Here is a 20,782-nt window from a genome sequence, read left to right on the forward strand (position 1 = left end):
AAAGGAGGTCCCCTTTTTAGGAAATTTTTGAAAAAATGGTTTAAAAATGAGGTTTTCGGCAAAATGGCTTCAAAAAGCTTAAAAATCCTTCATTTTTCTTGTAGTTTTTCCCAATTTTTTTGGGTTTTTTATGTTATTTTTCATTTTTTTGCATTTTTAGAATAAAACCCTAGAATTTTACAAGAAACCAAAGATTAAAACTAATTTTTTTGTGTTTTTGTAAAATATTTACAAAATAGAGTTTTTCAGAGAACTCAAGGCAATTTTTGAGAAAATTTCTTTAGAAAGTGGATTTATGTCTGGATTTTTAGGAAATATTCGAGGTTTAGAACCTCGAACTGAGAAATATAGGGTTGAGGATTCAACAGAGTGTCAGATGAATTGCCCGAGCCATTTAGAACCATTTTTGGTATTTTTGTAATTTTAATTTGGAAATCGGACAACGGGGCTCAGATTTGGGTTTAAAACACTGGGTTCGGATCCAGAATTGAATTTTGAATATATCAATATGGATTTTAATCCAGAAAATCTGAAGAACGATTGAAATCTAGCTTTGGTTTTCTCAGAAAATGGAACCAGGGGCGAAAAGGTCATTTTTACAAATTTTGAAAAATTTGGGGTGTTCACGCCCATGAGGTGCTCCCTTCCGTTAAACCTGCATTGAAATAAGAGGGAACGGTTATTCAACCGTTCCCATTTTGTGCCTTATAAAAGGGTTTCATGAGCGACCCTTTTAAGGTGAGCGCAATACAGAAATTTCAGAGGGAAGAGGTCGACTCACCGTCTGCATATGGAGGCCTGTGCTTGTGGTGGCTGCAGACCGACTGAGTTGAAGATCAACCCTCTCCGGCAAGCATAGCAACTCCTTCAATGGCGGCATCAGGTACGCGCGCTCTGCTTTTTCCTTTTGTTTTTGCAGGGCCACCGCCATACAGGGATGTTGATTGAGGCCTCGCCGGAAAACCCCCAGCCGACCCAACAATGGGTTATGGGCCCACACCCCGCTTCCGCTGCAGGGTGTGCTCTAGGTCGACCAGCAAAGCAGGTCACCGTGGGGTGACACTGCTGCTGGTCACCGGCGCCTGCCGCCGGCACCGGCGACTGTCGCCGTTGGGCGACAGACTAATAAAAAAAAATCAGGGTTATTACCTGAGCCCATTAAGCTGATGGTTTTTTCGTCGTCGTCGGAGACTGCCGCGCGGTGTCAATGTTTTTCTGGATGCTGCCGCACCGCAGGAGTAGTCGCCGACGACTGTGGAAACGCCGGCCCTCAGTTTCGCCGGCGGGTGGCTGTTTCTGTCGGACATCAGAGTGCCGACGTTGGTCACTGGCAGGCGGCGTTGGTTGTAGACAAGGGGCATCGCCGGCAGGCAGCATGGGTCGCCGGCAGGCGACGTTGGTCGCCAACCGGCGACATTGGTTGCCGACAATGAAAAGGGGAAAACCCCTATTTTCTAAAAGATCGGGGTTTTCTGCCCCTTTCGTTTTATTTTATCGGGTAGAACCGGATCGGATCCAGTATGTACCGGGTCTGACCCGGATCAAGAAGCCCTCGGGTCAGACCTGGATACGGTAGCAACCGGGTCAGACCCAGATTCGGTTAAACCCCGTGTCCGACCCAGATCTGGTAGCTACCGGGTCAGGCCCGGATCCGGTTAAAACTCGGGTCTGACCCGGATCCAGTAAAACCGGATCAGACCCGGATCTAAGTCTTAACCGGGTCTGACCCAGATCCAGTAAAACCGGATCAGACCCGGATCTAGTAAAACCGGATCAGACTTGGATCCATGTCTTAACCGGGTCTGACCCGGATCCAGATAACCCTGGGTCCGACCCGGATCCGGTCAGTACCGGGTCTGACCCGGATCCGGTCAATACCGGGTCTGACCCGGATCTATATATGGCATAAAAAAACAATGAACCGATGGGCTGTAGGTAGTGGAGCTAGGGTATGATGGTGGAAGTGTCAATATTGCAGCAATGTATAAAGGCACGGGATGTTGTGTAAGTGATGGAGGGTGCAATTGCTGTATGCAGAGAAAAATGAAGGTGCAGGTAAAACATACATGTGCACAGTGTAGTGAAAGTGTTATCATTGAAAAGAGTAAGAGGTTGTTGAAGGTAATGCCACGGTGATACAGCAAATGATAAGGGTATGATTGCTGTGCAATGGGTGACAGGCTTGGGCAGTGAGGCGGATAGATATCAGTGTTGCAGTATATTGGAGTGTTGACTATGTAGGTATTACTATGGAAGGGCTGCTAGCAGGGAGTCACGACAGGCAAATGGGTAATATAGATGGATCGGGTGAAGGCGGAAGATAGGTTTATGCTGCATTGATACAGTACACCAACAAAAGCATAGGTTTTGAAAAATATAGGTTATGATGATGAAATGAGAATTGAATCAACAAAATTAAATATACTTAACAACGAATTGCTGCTAATGCATATGATAGAAGTTAATGAGAGTGAGATGTTGCTGCAGTGATGTCACTGTAGTGATAGCAGTGTGAAAGGTGATGGTTTTGTATAGATGCAGAGAGGATGGTGAGATATTGCATGCACAGGGGATATATGATACATAGTATGTGTGGTAAAGGTGCAGTGGGAGAAGGTGGTGCGAAACATATGATACAGCATAATCTCAAAAAAAATGAAACACAGGGTGAGGATATACATGTGTTTTGAAGCATATACATAATTTGAAAATCCAGGGAAACGAATTGATATGTGATGTGACATACATAGCAGGAAAAATGATAAGAGTGCTGCAAATGCTGAGCGCAGGTGGCTTTAGAGTGAAGATGCTGGGAGTGTGTACTGAAGGTCACTGCTGCAACCACAGGTGACGGTGATCAACATGAGCCCAGGTACTGTGCAGGGAAGTGAGAGATGCTGTGTAAATGAAAAATGCTGTTGTCGACATTCAGAACAGGGTGTGAGGAGTTTATGGAAAGTGATGTCAGCAGGTTCTAGGGTGTAAGCGATGTAACAACAGCCCAGGTGTTGTTGTTAATGTAAATGAAATAACAACAGCCCATGGGTTGTTGTCAATGTAAGTGAAATGATGGTGAATGCCCAGAAGATGTTTAGCACATCGTGAGATACAATGGGTTGGGCTGAAAGCATGACTAGTAGTGAAATGAAAGGTAAATGGAAATATATATGGTAGCTGGGAGCAAACAGAGTATAATACAAGGAAAATGCTGGAGATATGCTGGCAAATAGCAGGGATCATGTACTCCTGTAGTTACAGTATGCCTGGTTAGCTGCCTGTAAGAAATGGTATATCTTCCTTCCTTGAATTCTCTTTTTTTTTTTAACACCAAGCATTTTACACAGGTATCTCTTGACGATTTATGAACCTTCATCTCCATCCTGATGGACACAGAATGAATCCCTTGATCGTCATTGGGTTGACAGATGCTGCAATCATGCATCTAATGGTTACCCCACAAAGAAAAAAAAAATGCAGATGTCTGATCCATCCTCACGCTTCATCTCCATCAGACTTGACAACATTCAATAGATGTAACCTCTCCTGCTACGTGTAGGGTTACTAGATTCACAAAAAAAAATGGAACTGAAATAAATAGCAGGGGCTAACCAGAACATAATGACATAACCTGCCATGCTTCCTGTTTGAACAAAAGCCCAATCCAGCGATAATACTCCTGATCCAGTCACAATCGTGATTATGTATGTGTTAACAAATCCAACAGTATTGGTCTTCTTGAGGTATTTATCCAAGCATTTGGATGCACTGTGTTGAAACACATCAAATGACGAGATCCCTCTCTTTTTTTGGTTGTACTATGAAAGTATGAAATGAGGGTCTTTGTCTCTATCCAATCGACACAAGTGAGACAACAGAGCCTCAGACTCATTGACGTCCCAAAAGGCTGACTGGGGGGACAGGGGAATGAAGAACGAGGGGGACAGGTCGATGGAAGATGCCAGGTGGTGAGGATATTCTACTCCATGGACGTATGATTATCATCACAGACCCAGGAGATGCGTAACATCATGGCAAAACAAGAATCATATGCATTTATTTCAAGCATTCAACAAAGAAATCCGACATAATCAAGGCATAAACAGATGAACAGAAGATTGAATGTCATCAGATATATCAAAACACAGACGAGACATTAGGAATCAGTAGAGAAATTAAGTATGCAGACAGGGAATTGGAAACCAATAAGAAAAATATGAAATGAGAAGAAAAAGAAAAAGAAAGGAAGGTAAATACCAAAATATTTGGAAATGCCTAATCCAGGCGAACCGGGGATGCCATTAATGAGACATCACCGATTGCCTGCGTATATATATAAAAGAGAAAAAAAAAAGAAAATGAGATACAGAACTCAGTATATACAGGCAATCATAGTAAAAACGGGAAAATTACAATCTAAGTAAGAAGGAAGGAACAAAATACGATAGTAACATCTTAAACACAGAAAACACCTGATGGTAGTCCCATGGATCAGATAATAGAAACTGAAATAGAGTACTCAGTGAGACCTAAATACGATTGAAATGAAAATATTGTGAACAAAAAGAGAGATACAATCAGACGTAATTTAAAGAAAATGCAAAAGAGAAGGAAACAGGAAATTAGGATGGAAATTGGGAAAATATTTAGCCAAAAATAATATCCGAATGCAAGCATTCTGTTAGTATTGCACAGGGTAGATCGATCCTGCTATATGCAGGTCGATCATGCCCTTGATGCATTGTAATAAAGAAGAACGAGAATCAAGGTACCGCTACGAAGCAAATTAAACAAAGCGAAAATCTCCACAGAAAATTAAAAGAAAGAAAGGATGGTTACTTACCTGCAGCTACAAAGGGATCGATCTCCTGCTGCTGAGAAGGAGAGGTAATGGTGGCTATTATATGTCACTGCAAGGTGAGATCGGCTCCTACAATTTTGCTGAAATTTTGGGATGAGAATGGATCCTTCCAAAGCGAAGTCGACTATCGATGATGAGAAAACTTGATGGGTATCATGAGCAGAAATTGGGTGCTTAGAAAAAGAAGTGACCCCCTCTCCTGGATGAAGGCCTTCCCTTTAAAGAAACCGTGGAGGTTTCCAGAACGGGAGGGTGGTTGAAGATGGGAGGTGGAGGAGAGAAGAGGTAGTTTGAGATCAGCCATGGAGAGAGGAGAAGAAAACGCGCGGGAGGAGTCTGTTGGATTTTTTTTCTTTTCCAAAAAGAGGATTCTCCTTTTAAGAAAATTTTTGTAAAATGGTTTAAAAAGTGAGGTTTTCAGAAAATCAAACTTAAAAGCTTCAAAAATATTTGTTTTTCTCGTAATTTTTTCAAATTTTTTGGTTTTTGTGTTTATTTTTCATTTTTTTGTATCTTTTGGAATAGGATCCTAAAATCTTACAGGAAAACAAAGATTAAAACTATTTTTTTGTGCCTTTGTAAAATATTTACACAAGGGGGTTTTTCTGAGAACTCAAGGCGACTTTTGAGAAAATTTCTTCAAAAAACGGATTTATATCTGAATTTTTAAGAAATATTCGAGGTTTACAACCTTGAACTGAGAAATATAGGATTGAGGATCCAACAGAGTGCCAGATGAATTGCCCGAGCCATTTAGAACCATTTTTTTGGTATTTTTGTACTTTTAATTTGGAAATTGGACAATGAGGCTCAAATTTGTATTTGAAACACTGGGTTCGGATTCAGAATTGAATTTTGAGTATATCAATATGGAATTCATTCCGAAAATCTGAAGAATGGCTGAAATTTAGCTTTGAAATCGCTTTGATTTTCTCAGAAGATGGAGTCAGGGGGAAAAGGGTCATTTTGCAAATCCTTGAAAATTTAGCTTTGAAATCACTTTGATTTTCTCAAAAGATGGAGTCAGGGGCAAAAGGGTTATTTTGCAAATCCTTGAAAAATTTGGGGTGTTCACAGCGCGCTCTGCTTTTTCCTTTTGTTTTTGCAGGGCCACCGCCATACAGGGATGCCGATTGAGACCTCGCCGAAAAACCCCCAGCCGACCCAACAAAATTCACTTCACCACCACCTATCATCATCTACAACATCATTCGTTTGAAGGTACTAACATACTCACGGAGATGCATAATTCTCTTCATCACCACCTATATTCATCAACATCATTGTTCATTTGAACGTACCAACATGATCACAGACATACATACCTCTCTTCACCACCACCTATCATTATCATCCTCATGCTCATCTGAAGGTGCCAACATAGTTCTAGACATGCATAATTGCATCCTCATCATCATTACCATCATAGGAAGGTCATCAAAACATGATCAAAGTGAATGAACAATGGCCTTGTGGGCAGCCCTGATTTGCAACCAAACATATGGCTGATGGTGTTAGAAGGAGAGAAATGCGGAGAGATTGTTTCTCCTGTGACAATAGATCTTGACATGTTCTTTCATCTTTGGGGGTGTTTTTTAGGCCTTATATACGATGAAACTATATATATAGTTGCAACGTGGATTCTCTAAACCGGAGAAATAGGCTGTCGCCACCTGTTGATACCAATTTATCACTTTCCATTCACTTCATCTTCTCTCTTTATACACGTGTGTGCTGGTGTAATATATTTATATACTATAGACTTGAGATAACTATACTTTAGACTTTCCTCCTCTCATATTGGTCTAAGTTAGTGATACTTGGCTTTAATAGAAATTTGTTCCTCTATTTCTGCCTTAGTTTTTAGTGACTAGTTATAAGGACATGAGATTAGGTATCGAGACATTCATGTTAAGTATAATGGTCAACACTAAGGCTTGAACTCTGAAAGACTACGGTTAGATAAAAAAAACATTCAAGTACACCTTTTGCCTCTAAGTATCTTTCTTGTTGTCTTTGTTTTTAGCTCAAGGGGAATTCAACTCTGAAGTACTATGACAAGATTTGGACTTTGAATGGTTTTATGACACCCTATTCTTAGCTTTTAGATGAGTTTAAACTCCTTTGACATGCCCCTACATGGTTTCAATAGAAAGGCATAATTGAAAACTATGAAAAAAAAAACAAAGAAAGGGGTTTAGCAAAAGCTTTCTTAGTCTTGTCAACAAGAATAGTATGAGTCTTGTCAATAGGGCAAGTATGATTCTGCAACAAAGAGGATAACTTGGACCCTAGAAAGAAAAATCTTTTTGAATTTTCTTAGATTTTTTTATTTTTTTTGGATTTTTAGAATATTTTAAATTTTAAAAAAATTTTAAACTTTTTTTTATTTTTTTAGGATTTTTGGTTTTTAATTTTTCAAAAGACTATTTTACAGGATCCAAGTTTTGAAGGCTTACCTAGGGCCATGAGATGATGACTCATGCAGGAGGTCTTTTCTCCTCCATAACATTATGGTTCTACCATGACCTGTGGTTGCCTTGTTTTGAGCACACTGGTCTTTTTTAGGAGGGATGGAAGGGCTTGGATTTGTCATTTAGCATTTGTGAGCCCAAACAAACTTGATGCAGAGAAATTGTCAATCTTGTGGTCTCATATGCAACCAGACTCTCCATTAAGCTTATGACGGTTGGCCCCTTTCTAAAATAATCATTCATGATTCATGTGAGTTTTTCTTTTTTGCTCCCTTTCTGTTCATGTCCTTTATATCTTAGACCTTGGGTCTCTGCTTTTGGTACTGCACAGAGATGCTCAATTATGCCCTGTTGACTTTTTCTCAGTCCTTCAAAAAGTTGGTACCGTATATGCAAAGCGATTCTCCATCCATTGCCATATTTTTACACATGTTGATACGTGGGATGACTCTTGAGATAGGAGTCATTAATCATTCCTTTAGATCTGATGACTTTGAGCCCTTTAGAAAAGTCTCTGGCTAACACTTGGTCAAAACTGAAAGATGCCACATTCACGATTGACCTAGATAATGAGATTGTTTCCTCCTTCAACTGAACTATTGATATGTTAATTTGCCCCTCAGATTTGGATAATGGGGTTCGTATAGGGAGGTCATCTTTTTTTGTGATGGACGTTAGGAGATGAACCTTTGTATGATTTAGACGAACCACACTTATCTGAGGGGACTCTCTTAGAATTTCTTGGTTCTCCTATAGAATGTGTCTTCCTTGTACTCTTATCCCTCCTTAGTAGTAGATTTGGGAAACTAGAGACATTGGGTTGAAACAATTACTGCATGTCAGTACTCATAGAGCATAAATTACTGCATTATCAGATGGCCCTTGCTTCGTACCTTTTTTTAGGAACCAATTTTTTCTCATTTCAAAGCCTGAACCACTCCTATGATGTGATTATTGTTTCTCGACTCTGACTGTTCTTCATTCACTAGTAGCTCTTCATTTTCTATGTAATCTTGGATGATATGCTTTGGGATAAAGCAGTCCTAGGTGTCATGACCCACATCTCTATGACATCTACAATACTTAACTAGGTCTTTGCCCTTTATCTATGGTGGATTTAACATCTCTGGTAACTTGATTAGGTCATCTTGTAACAATAGATCCATGATCTGTGACTGAGGCTGCTCGAACTTCGAGAATGTTCAGTCTCTGGTTCACTTGGGATTGCTTCTATATTCATTCTCATTCAACTTCTTTGGAGAGGTTTTTTGTCCCCATTTGCCTTACTTCTGTGGGGTCTGTTTTGAGGCTAAAACAATATTGACCTTACCCTAAGATGAATCTAATTTCTTGTAGACATTGTTGTCCCTGTTGCTCTTTAGGAACTCATCATAAACTCCTCTTATGATGCCGCCTAAAAGGTGGTAGCTGTTTTGATGTGTTTGGCATAGGTTTGACCTAAGCCATATGATCAGTCTCCTCAAAAGTTGAGAGAAGTTATCCATGATGATCATCAAAGCATGAAAGTCTAATATCGGTTCCTTCATCCAATGGGAATGATCTGTCATCTGTTTATGCAACTCATGGGAACATTCCTCTTTCTTCTGCTTCAAGTCATAAAGTTGATTGATAGTTAGGAGGGCCTTTAAGTTGAAGTTAAAATGGTCCATGAATATGTTCATGATCTGCTTGAACTCCCTGACATGTTGGAGGTTCAGGGTTGTAAACCATTTTAGAGCCTATTCTTTTAGTCTCTTATCATTGTTTCGATATTTGTTTACACTCCCCATGAACAAAGTCATATGTGTTCCTGGATCCCTCTTTTCACCGAACTTTAAAAACTTGGGGGGAGTGTTCATCGTTCTCATCAAACTCCTTGGGCAAAAAATCCTCTATAGAGTACTTTTTTCGGTTTAGATCCATGTACTTTATTTTGACACCGAGGTTTCAGTTTATATTCTCTAGATATTTGATTTTTTTGTCTGATTTTGAAGATCTAGTCTGGACCGGGTGAGCCAACATAGGTTTATGGATTCTACTCCCCCAGTCTGACACCTGGGATTCACTATATTGGTTATAGCCCTTCTCAAAATCTAACACTTGGGTTCTTCTACCCCTCCTGTAGGCATGCGCTTTTTCGTGTTTAGACTCTTGAGCTCTTTTGTCTCTTTTGTTGGCTTGTGCTTGCTCTTGTTTAAGCCTATCTTGAATTTTTATGATTTTCTTCTCTATCCTCTTCATGTTATTTCTTATTTGTGCTAGCACATCCTTTTCTTTGGATTGAGCTTTGAAATGCAAGGTCTTAAGATTTCATCTTCTGGTGGATTTTCATGTGCTAGAGTTGTCTATCTCGTAACCCGCATAGAGACTTTTACGATATTGGTGAGGATATTGATGATCTAACACTTCTCTCTATTTGGATTGGACTTTAAAATGTGAGGTCATGTGGATTCTCTTTTGGTAGACTCATCTGTACTAGAATTACCCATTTTATAACCTGCATGGAGACCTTTACGAGACTGGTGAGGATACCAACGTGAGATGGACTCAGAGAACATCATGGCCTTTTCTCTTTTTCAGTCATCTATGGACTCATCAGGAATGTTAGTGTAAGTCCTTTCTTAAACGTGAGATTCTCCAAAGATAGTTTCTTTGGGATGAGTTGGATTTGAAGTTTTTGAATTTTGGATCGAGTATTCATTATACCCAAAATAATTGGTTTACATATGCCCAAACAAGTAATGAGAGATTTTCAAAATTAGTGAGTACTCAAATTATCCTCGAAAGATGTATCCACGGATCTGCAAGTACTCTTTGAATTCTATAGATTAGGGTCCCCTCCTAGATTTACCATCGATATACTTAAGCTAATTGCTTAAATATACTGATGAATGGATTATCCAACTCCAATGGTACTGCTTAAGAGTATTAGTGGATGAATTAAAAGATCTAAATGATAGGACAAAACAATTTAAAGAAAAACTCAAGTAAAAGAGGGGCTCTAACCTAAGAGAAGAGGAGCTAAAAATATTAAGAGCATACAATGAATCAAACAAAGTCTCAAAACCCTAGCTAGCTGGAGGTAATTTTTCTCTATTTTCTATATGACATGAATTTTCTCCAACAAGTGTTTTTAAAATGTGATAAAACTCAAACTTGATATGTATGCATGCACATAATGCAAATCCTACATTTGATATGCTAAAAAAGAATCAATAGGCAAGACACTAAGAAACAACCTTAAAGAGGATGACATTATCTTCGAGAAAAAAAATCATGAGATTTGGTTTTTCAGAGGGCAAAGATATGCTATTTAGAATGTCAAAATGCCAATGAGATTTTCTACATCAAAATGACATAATAATTTTTTTCTATTTTTTTTTAACCAAGAAAATCATTTTTATATATTTTTTTCTCAAAATATCAAAGAAAGCTTGGGATGTCAATTTTCAAAAGAAACTAATTTTGTCCAGATCTGATACCTAAGCACTGAGAAACACCACCCAGAATAGAAAATTTTCTGTTATTTCATCAGCTACCAAACAAGAAATAGAAACTTCTCAGAAAATTTAGACCCTGAAGTTCTTGTTTTCAGAAAAAACTCACTGAAGATAAAGTTAAAAAAAATAAGTTATCTCTTAGAAGAAATAAAAATCACATGATTTCAACACTAGAGAGCGGAGATCCCCTTCCTAGAATATAAATTATCCAAAAATTATTATCTCAAAACAGAAACAAAAACTTTCTAGAAACTTTTTTGGGTATAAATATATAGTTTTAGGAAAAACATTCTAAAAGATGAAATAAAGTTGGGAATCTTAGCTTTCCAACAAATACAAAATTGCTAGATTTTGATATCGATGCACGAAGATACAACCTTCGAAAGACTAGCTGTTCAGAAAAAAATTACAGGGACCAATATTAACGTTTTATTCCCTAGATGACCAAACTATTTTATCGTTTTGGTCCTCTATGAAAAAAGGAGTTTTTTTTTGCAGTTCGAACCCAAAAAAATTTAAATTTAATGGTTTTAGGTTTATTAGAACCTAAATCATAAAGATAATGCACTTTTAACTATGAAAAATAAAGAAAAATATAGTGTCACATCATGATCGACAAAAACTGTTGATAAAAATTTGTAAGTTGAGAAAGATTTGACTTGCCCAAATTTGCAAAATCTTTTTGAAAGATACGGAAATGCCGTATGTAAGTCTTGATCATCCTTTGCCCAAGGAAAAGGTAAAGCCCAGATGCGTTTTTTTATTTTTGTACCTCAAATCGTACCGTCAAGAAACCTTTTTCGGATAAAGGGTGCATTTAGTTTTTACTCTCCTTTACGTTCATTAGCACCTCCACATAGGTCTGATGGTTCTTCGATGGCTTGGGAAAGACTGCAGGGAGGGCTTAAATAGTTTTCTTCTCTGGGCCAACACTTAGGTATGAGATTTCTAGATTTTTTTATCCCCTCAAACTATAGGTGGCTATCCCTATTCATAGGATTTTTGCATGAGATATAGATTTAAGAATTACTTATTTTGAATCCAAGTCAAATGAATTTTTTCTTATCTTTGTGGAGGATAAGACTCATCCAAGAAGCGTTCTGCTTGGAATATGACTTTAGGTATATTAGGATTTTATTTATTTTTTGCTTTAGGGAGACAAAGATAAACTTTTGGGTAGTTTTCATCCAAATGACACGTGTGGATGGAGTTTTCAGTGGTTTCCTACATATTGGACAATAGAATTTCATATCTCCATGCTTTAATCGGGTCATACTTCGAATCCGTTATGACAGGATAACTTGTTTTAGCCATAACTTTTTGTCCAGATGTTAGATTGAGGCATCGTTTGATAAGTTGGAAAGATAACAACCTCAAATTTAATTTATCATGTAAGTATAAAACCAAATCCAGTTATTTTGATTATAAAAAATGCACTCAAAGTGGATCATACTTAAAAAATATGATTTTCATTGAACAAGTTACATTGTTTTCATCATAATTTCTTACTCTGAATTTGTATTGACATGATTTTTCGCTTGTTGGAAAGCTAATATCTTCTAGTTTAATTGATATTTTGAAAAAAAGTTTAGAAGATACTGTTTTAGAGTTCAAAAGTTTAAGCTAGTAAAACTTTATAATGACCTAGTCAAAAGTGGGGTGTTTATAGATCCAAATAGAAAATTTATCTAGACCATGCTGCTCTGTCTTGGCTGCACGACACTTGGGTCCAAATGGGTTAACTTTGGATGGATTTGGATCAAAATTGGGTCCAAAAGGAGACTACATGGTTCAAATGGGTTCTGGATTGGATTTAGGCCCAATTCGAAAGGTTCTAGATATTTAACAGGATATGTGTGCTAAGATTGAGTAACACCCAAACCTTTTTGCATATGCTTGGCTGGATCAAGCACAAGTTTAAGTCAAATACCTCTTGCAAGGTATAGGCCTGAACCACAAATATTCTGCCCTAGATTATGAAGGTCCTTATATTATTCCTAATTGTGTGTATATCTCTATCTATCATGTGTAGAGTTTAAAGTTAGTTAGAAAAAAGGTCTTATGAGGTGACTCAGAGGAGAGAGACGTAAAGTAAGAAAAAAATAAAAAAAAATGTTTGGTTATTAAAAAATATTTAGTAAGTTTTATGGTTTGCTTGTTTTAGCGAGAACACAGCACTTAGGTTATTAAAAAACATGGTTTGTACGTTGTATGGTCTGCCTGTTTTAAATAGAAGACAACAGTTAAGGTCATCAAAGCTTCAGCACATTGTATGTGGTGAAGGATCAGTCATTAGTTGTTGTTTTAATTGTTTTAAGTTCAAGTTCCTAAACTCTAAGTTTTGTCCTTTCTTAATGGACCATGTGGGTGTCTGATTAATAGCATCCAATGTGACTTTTTAACCTTTTTTTTATTGTCCACAATCTTCTCCTAAGCCAAATATAGAAAAATTGCCAAGAACCGGAAGAATCAATTAGTAGATGTGTTTATCATTATTTATTTATGTGAAAATATGTCTTGGATCAAATTGTTTTGTCGAATATATTGATTTTTTTTTTTCATTGCAAAGATTCGGTTCAACATGGACCATTGATTTTTAGGTTCTTCTGAAAACCTGTCTTAACATAAGAAATTCATCATCTAATAAACGCACTCCATTAAATAAAATCTCTCTCTCTCTGGACAACATTTGATGCTGCTTTAAATTAACATATATAAGTCTTAACCGCTTTGTGTATCCTTCTACCCTAACTTACTTTCAGAAAGCATAGTTCATCATCATAATCAAGTCTTGTGCCAACTCTTTTCATTGAAGAAATGCGCTAAGTCAACATAAATTAACCTAAAATTTTGATTCTTTCGTAAAAAACCTTTGGTGCAATATAGATGTTTAGATCTTTCTGAAAGCTCATGTAAACATAAAAAACGCCTAATTTAATACATGTTTTCCACTAAATAAATCATAAAGAATACATTTGTAGGTTCTGCTTATGTAAAACATGACTGAAAATGTACTTATTGAACCGACTTGAACAGTATAGATAGGGAAGGGGGACCGTGCAACGAATGGAAGGTCAACCAATGATGATCGGACAACGTTCTTTCTCTAATAATCAAGTTTTTTATCGATACTTATTGCTTTTTATTCTTTAGTAAGAAACATATTTTATATTATAAATTTTTTATATTTAAATGCATTTTTTAAAGAGGTAAGAATCAAAAGCTGACAATACTTTGTTGCTCGGATGTATCCATTGGCAATGGCCAAGGATCCCAACATGAGCAATCTCATAAGCAACCAATCACATGGTTTTGAATTGAGTGAGGCCTCAACAGTGCTGCTGGCTTCAAGCATTGCTGCCATATGATTTGTGTTTGTAATTGCTGATGTTTGGACCCCTCTCATTGGTAACAGGTCTCCAAGATAAGGATTGAATGTGATGGCTGAAAGGTTGGAGCCGTGGCCTCTTATCATCCAAAATAAATCACTGTCTTACGGGTTATATATATTCATACAATTAGATTCAGCTTCATAATAACAATTCTGTTATATAAATAATGAGATGCTTTTAGACAAGTTATGGTGGGGGCTCAAGGCAACTTTCATGAAATAAATAAAGACAGTAACTGCGGCTTTTTGAGAACATGGTGCACTGGTGGGTGATGATAAGAAAGAAGTAGGATTAAATGGACACTTCGCACATTTATGTTGAAAGAGCCCATGATGTAAACTATCTACCTTGGAAATTTGAAATCCCTGATATATTACTTTATCCGGGGCCGTAGATCAGTTTGAAATGGATGGCCCCCACGTCTCAAGTTTTCCAGTTTTCAAGGATGATAGCTGAAATGGTGGGCTCACCGAATACTACATGACCAGGTAATGCATATAATCATGTTGATTTTGAAAATGTCCTTCAACTCAATGGATTTTTGGCAACATGTGATAACATCAGGACAGAAGGGCTTACATTTAGCACATCTAGGTTGATTCTTTTTTATGCTATTGCTTCTTTCTCCCTTCTATATTTTAGTATCTTTTGGCTTCTTGCTTTATTTGTCTATTTATTACCATAGGCAATTGTATAACAGTAAGCAATGGGCTGGGTGCACCTTTCTTAACTACAGCAGCCAGTTGAATCACAGTTGCTCTCCATAAATTGCTTGTTGCTTTGAGCACAATCTCATGTTTGAGATGGTTGGTAGATATTGAATGAAGTTGATATGGGTGCTTGCATCTCTACAACAGAGTTTAAAGGTTGTGGTGATGGAGTGTTAAAAGATAATGCTTTGTTGGCTAACCAAGGAGAAGTTGAGAAAGGAGATCTGGACAGTGCAGAAGAGGGAAGAAGGTTCTACTGCAATCAGCCGCCTAAGAATGTATCCCTCTATTCTCAACAAGGGAAGAAAAGCCGCAACCAAGACGCAGTGGTGTTCTGCCAGGTTCTCTCTCTCTCTGTAAGCATGTTGCATCCACCAACTTGAGGATTTTTGTAGGTTCACAATTTGTGTTACTTTTTCGGAATTTGTTTCTCAAAAAATTGTTTTAGGTTCGCATTTTTTTTTTTTGAGAAAAGGTTCTCAAATTAATATTGGTGAAGATTGGTGACTACTAGAAGGTCGAAGAAATTTGCATAATAAATAAACCTTGCTGAAAGAAAAAACAGAGAGACCAATGAAAAAATATTAATTCCCAAAGAATTATTATTACATGAAAAACTTTTTGCATATCATGAAAACCAAGTAATGGGAATGTTTAGATACTTATTGATTTTTCTATTCTGTTTAGATGCATCCTCACAGAAGTATGCATATATTAGTACGCTAGAATTCCAAACTGTTGGCCCCAGCCAGTAAGTACACATCACATGTGGGTGGGCCCAACTAAGATACTTTGTTTGTTTGGACCCAGCTTTACAGAGTGATGCTGGACCCGCAATGTAAAACAAATTGTGTTCAAATTGTTTCGGATCCTTACCATAGTTTTTTTTATCACTTATCTGGATCTGGATGTAGATAAAACTGGGCCGATTCCACGTTTTACTGTCTGGGTCCAGCAAAAATGTTCGGTCAGATTGCTTCCTGCAAGTTTGCCATCCATGAATGTGGCACGTTGGATTCATTGTAGTAGGCCTTGTGAAAAACCAACTTGTGCTGGCTAAAACTGCCCTAACCATTTTCATCAAAAACATGTGAAAGATGTAAAAAGGCACATCCACACTATAGTAACAATTATCACCATATTTTTTGAAAAATATCACAATGAAACATAAGATTTTGGTAAAGATTAGAAAAGCTAACAAAATCATGGTATTTTCAAAATATTGGGATTTTATCATTTGACTGAACGCATTACAACTATATATATATATATGAGAAGGGGATGGTCCTACCCTTTCTTTTTGTTAGGTCTCGTTAGGACTCAATAAAAATTTGCACTTTCATGTATATATTTTTGCTCATTTGATACCATTAGATGTGTTTATCATCGCTTATTTACAAGAAACAAGCTTTGTTTCAAACTGATTTTATGTATAAATGTAAATATTTTATCATCAAATTTCAGTATAATATCAACCATTATTTTTGTTAATTCTTTAAAATACACATCTAAGCATAAAATTTCTTAAACAAATACATTGATCCTTATTCAGTGAATACATATAACGACACAAATCGAGCAAAAAATACATCAAAGTATGGTCTTTCAAAAAGTCCTAATGGGCCCACAAGGGCTCCGCTCTTCTGGTAGGGGCAACTTGTGACTGTCACCAAGTTGACAGGGCATCACAAGTTTGAAACCCACAGGTGGCATCCTTGCCGCAAGGTCAAAGCTGGGTATACTCTCCGATGGGTAGTGGGGACCTTAAGGGTTTGACTAACCGTAGGCCAGCCAAGGTGCAGTCACTGATGTTTTTTTTTTTCTTGGATTGTCCAAAAAGAAAAGTCCTAAAGGACTAAAAGAAAAAAGGGATAGAACCATTCTCCCTCTCTCTGTCTATCTATCTATCTCTCTCTCTCTCTCTCTCTCTCTCTCTCTATATATATATATATATATATATATATATATATATATATATATAGAGAGAGAGAGAGAGAGAGAGAGAGAGAGAGAACTGAACATATTAGGCCTCATTTCTCGTTCTGCAGCATTGTTTTGAAGTGTTTTATGATAGATCTAAACCATTAGATGTGTTTAGCGTGCTAGATTTAGTGGGAATCGACAATTGGATTATGCTTTTTCGACACAAAAATATATTTTTATGAGCCAGAAAAAAAATGATATCTTCATAGCCCTTGATTTGGATCACCGTTAAAACCTGTACCGGTGATCCAAAAGCCGGTTTCCACTAAACAAAACCTATAGATCACATCTATGGTGTTAGATGTGAGAAAAAATACTAAAAACATGTGATTTTGAGGGGGGCGGAACGGGACAGAACGAGAAAAGTGGCCTGAACCAGCGTGTTACTCATTATATATATATATATATATACTGGCAAAATCTCAGGAAAAAACTTCTATTAGGTACGTAACATTTTGTAATTTGTAATCCTTTTTTTTATTTGGAAATTTTTAAATAATCTTTTTTCTAAATATTTTCCCTAAAAAACTCTAGAAAAATGAAAATTCCAATATTCTCTATATGAAAATTGTTGTTTGAAATTTTCGCTACCACACACACACAAGAACCAGTAAAGCTTAAAATTAGAAATTGCATCTCCATTGTCCATTTGTCAGTTGAAAGTTGCTACTCTGCTAGGCTTGTAAATTGTGTCCCATTGAGAATTGGACTAGCATCTCTAGCACCAATCTACCTGGAATACCAACAGTGGAAGTGGAAATCGCTGATCCAAGAGACTCAATGGAAAAACTCCAAAAGATGTTTGAGAACCCCAAAATGTTTGGTATCACATGGAAACACACAAGCTTGCAGACTTGATTGTCACTAATCACTATTATCAATCTACTAGCAATGATCAAGAACTTTCATGTTTTCTTAATATACTATTGGGAGCTAAAACTTACCACTAGCAAAAGCAATATCCCATGCAAGTGGTTAATTTTCAGGACCTTGATGCTGCTTTTCAATTTTCACTGCATTCCACTGTTTTCGTAAACCAGTCTAACAATAGATATGCATGAATGCATTTACATTTATGCATATACGTACTTGCAGAAGAAGCAGAACGCATCAAACGGTGCAATGGCCGCATATTTGCTTTGCCAGACGAACCAAAGGTGCAAAGAGTTTGGCTACCTAACGACAACTATCCAGGATTGGCCATGGCTAGAGCATTCAGAGATTTTCGCCTGAAAAACTTCGGAATAATTGCAGTCCCGCAGATCTCTTACCAGCGACTCTCCTCCAGTGATCAATTTATCATCCTTGCAACTGATGGGGTAAGTCACAGCTCTTGCATGTATGAACAGAAAAATCTGCAAAAATGAGACCATTGGAAACTGTGAATTTGATCAGAATTTCAAATATGTCCAAATATAATTCAGAAGATGTTCCTCCAAATATATCACAAAAGAACATAGTCCCATCTTCTAAAATAACAAAAAGTATTTCTTGGTATTTCATCAACACTGCATTTGGATAATAAGTGCTTGTGGTCCTAGATGCAATAATAACTAATGCAGATTCCTCTGTTTTATGTCAATTCAAGTTTGGTAATAATAAAGATTTAGAACCTTTAGATTTTCAAATATTTAGAAACAGATCCATGCTTGGTTTGGGTGAAGAATACTCCAAATTGTGCCAAACACCAAAACTTCCTGAAATTTAATTGATAAGTTCCAGTTATCAGGAAGGTCATTATCAATCTTTTTCTTTTGTAGCATCCTAACTTTGTTGTTAGTCCTCTCTTTGCTTAAGTTTTTTTTGAAAAATAAATTTTGAAGGGAAAGTTCACTTCATGAGATTTCTTTAGTCCACATTAATCATTTTTTAAGAACGCAATGGGTTTAAAATATGTAAAGTTGACTGTGAAGGCAAGGCCCTTTGGGGGCTTGTCAATTAAATGTCGAACTTTGGATTTGGATCGATTTGAAGTTGGCGTTGACTTTAGACTTGGATTCGGGTTCGGCTTGACTCCATTCGTTTGGATCTCGGTCTTGGTTTGACTTTGACCATTTTCTTATCACTCTTTTTTGGACTGTTTTTACCTTATAAAACAACTTTAAAAAAGTTTTAAAACTTTATTAAAGGACCTTTTATTATCAAAACGGTTTTGGAGTTTGATCTTTTTAGTCAAAGGGCATTTCTGACACAATTTGAGCATGTTACTTAGTCCAAATGGCTAGCCTAACATTTTGGATGTTAGTGGGTGAATTAAGGCTATTAACAAGCCTTTTTGTGGGTGCATGCTAGACCATCATTGGTGCATGCATGGGAGTTGAGATCAATGGACATTTTTGGTCCTCCTGACCAGGGTTTATTTTTATCCTGGATGGCCATTGGTGTTGTCTATAGCTCAAGTCCCGCTCCTTTAGTTATTGCAGCCTCTTTTTTTCTCTCTTCTCACGGCCCTCTCCTTTCCTTTTTGGGGCTGATCATGATAATTGTATTGTGATGGACGATTGCTTAGTGAGAAAGGTAGTATAGCATGAGTAGGTATGTAATTGGTTGTATTGTAGAAGTAAAGTTGTGGTTCACCCTTCTACACCCAGTTTTTACTCGAAAGGGCTACTGTCACTTTTAAGAGAGTGCCATGTTGTGTTCCTTCAAGCAAATTAGAATCTCAACACCTCCGAGACCGCAGTTCAGATCATGTAGAATTTACCAACAAGCTCGACAAATATTTCTACTCTGAAACTCTGAACATTAGTAGATAAAAAATGACCATTTTTTTGAAAAAAAAAAAAAATCACTAGTTATGAAATGTTTTGAATAGTTCCCTAGTTTTAGCTCATCTCTTCTAATTTTGCTCAGAAACTAGAAGTCTTGTGTTTAGATGTAAACACATAGGTCTACATTCTAGAACAAGGCATACTTATTATTCTTTCATATTTAGTAATATGGTATCAATTGAGTGTCTTCTGTTTGCAGGTATGGGATGTTCTAAGTAACAATCAAGTAGCATCCATTGTTTGGTCTGCACCAAGCAAAGAAATCGCTGCAAAAGTGGTAGTGGACTCAGCCGTTCGCGAATGGAGGCGTAGGTTTCCGTATTCGAAAATGGACGACTGTTCTGCGGTTTGCCTTTTCCTGCATAACTAGGAGAAAGGGCACAGCTAACAATTTTGAACAAGAGAATGGTTAAGTTTGTCACTATAAAGATATCTGTTTGGCATCATGTGAAACATGACCAAGTTCATGAACCCATGTTGCTCCTGCTACTGGTGGCAACGTAGAAGTTCATGGATTGTTCATGTTTCGATTGATGCCCAACCTGCCTTTTAGTAATTCTAAAGCTAACTACGTACTTGTGGTTTGTTTTCTGTATTATATGAAATGTACATGTTTTTCCATTTAAAATGAGTGCCTATTTGGTGTGATTGGACAACATAATTGGATGGTATCATATATAAGGTTTGGCATATATATGCTAAATGGCACAAAGTTATGCATGGCATGCATCAGTTTTGTTTGTTTTTTCAATTACATGGGGGAACCCACATCAGGTTGGGAGGCTCTTGCTTTAGCTTCGCAACAGGGCCATGCAGGCCATGTTTATCGAACTTGCGTCGTCGTTCAACTTGAACATTTTAAGCCAATCCACCCAGCCAGGTGCGGGTAGCCCTTATGAGCACATCATTCAGTTACTGTTAAGATATTTCAAACCTGTGCCAACTGGGGACTAGAAAATATAACAAACATGGCCAATTTACGATTTTCTTGACAGTTTTGCATTTTTGTTTGGTTGAAATCATGGTGTTTGAGTTTTTCATGTAGCAGCTTACATGGCGCCTGAATTTTTAGGTAACAACTTAGACAAGTGGTT

At 37.3% G+C, this 20,782-nt stretch overlaps 1 protein-coding gene across 1 annotated transcript in view; it reads left to right on the forward strand.

Moving 5' to 3' along the window:
* The window catches only part of LOC149820279 (uncharacterized), a 56,739-nt gene extending 36,430 nt beyond the window's left edge, over positions 1-20,309 (forward strand). Inside the window, exons 5-7 of the mRNA XM_089981776.1 lie at positions 15,082-15,275; positions 18,013-18,236; positions 19,888-20,309. Of these exons, the coding sequence (XP_089837902.1) occupies positions 15,082-15,275; positions 18,013-18,150 (332 nt within the window). The 3' untranslated portion in view covers positions 18,151-18,236; positions 19,888-20,309. The remainder of the gene's footprint in view (positions 1-15,081; positions 15,276-18,012; positions 18,237-19,887) is intronic.
* The last annotated feature ends 473 nt before the right edge of the window (positions 20,310-20,782 follow it).

Source organism: Nuphar pumila, chromosome 12 (assembly GCF_984573655.1).
Source record: "Nuphar pumila chromosome 12, dmNupPumi1.hap1.1, whole genome shotgun sequence".
NCBI lineage: Eukaryota > Viridiplantae > Streptophyta > Magnoliopsida > Nymphaeales > Nymphaeaceae > Nuphar > Nuphar pumila.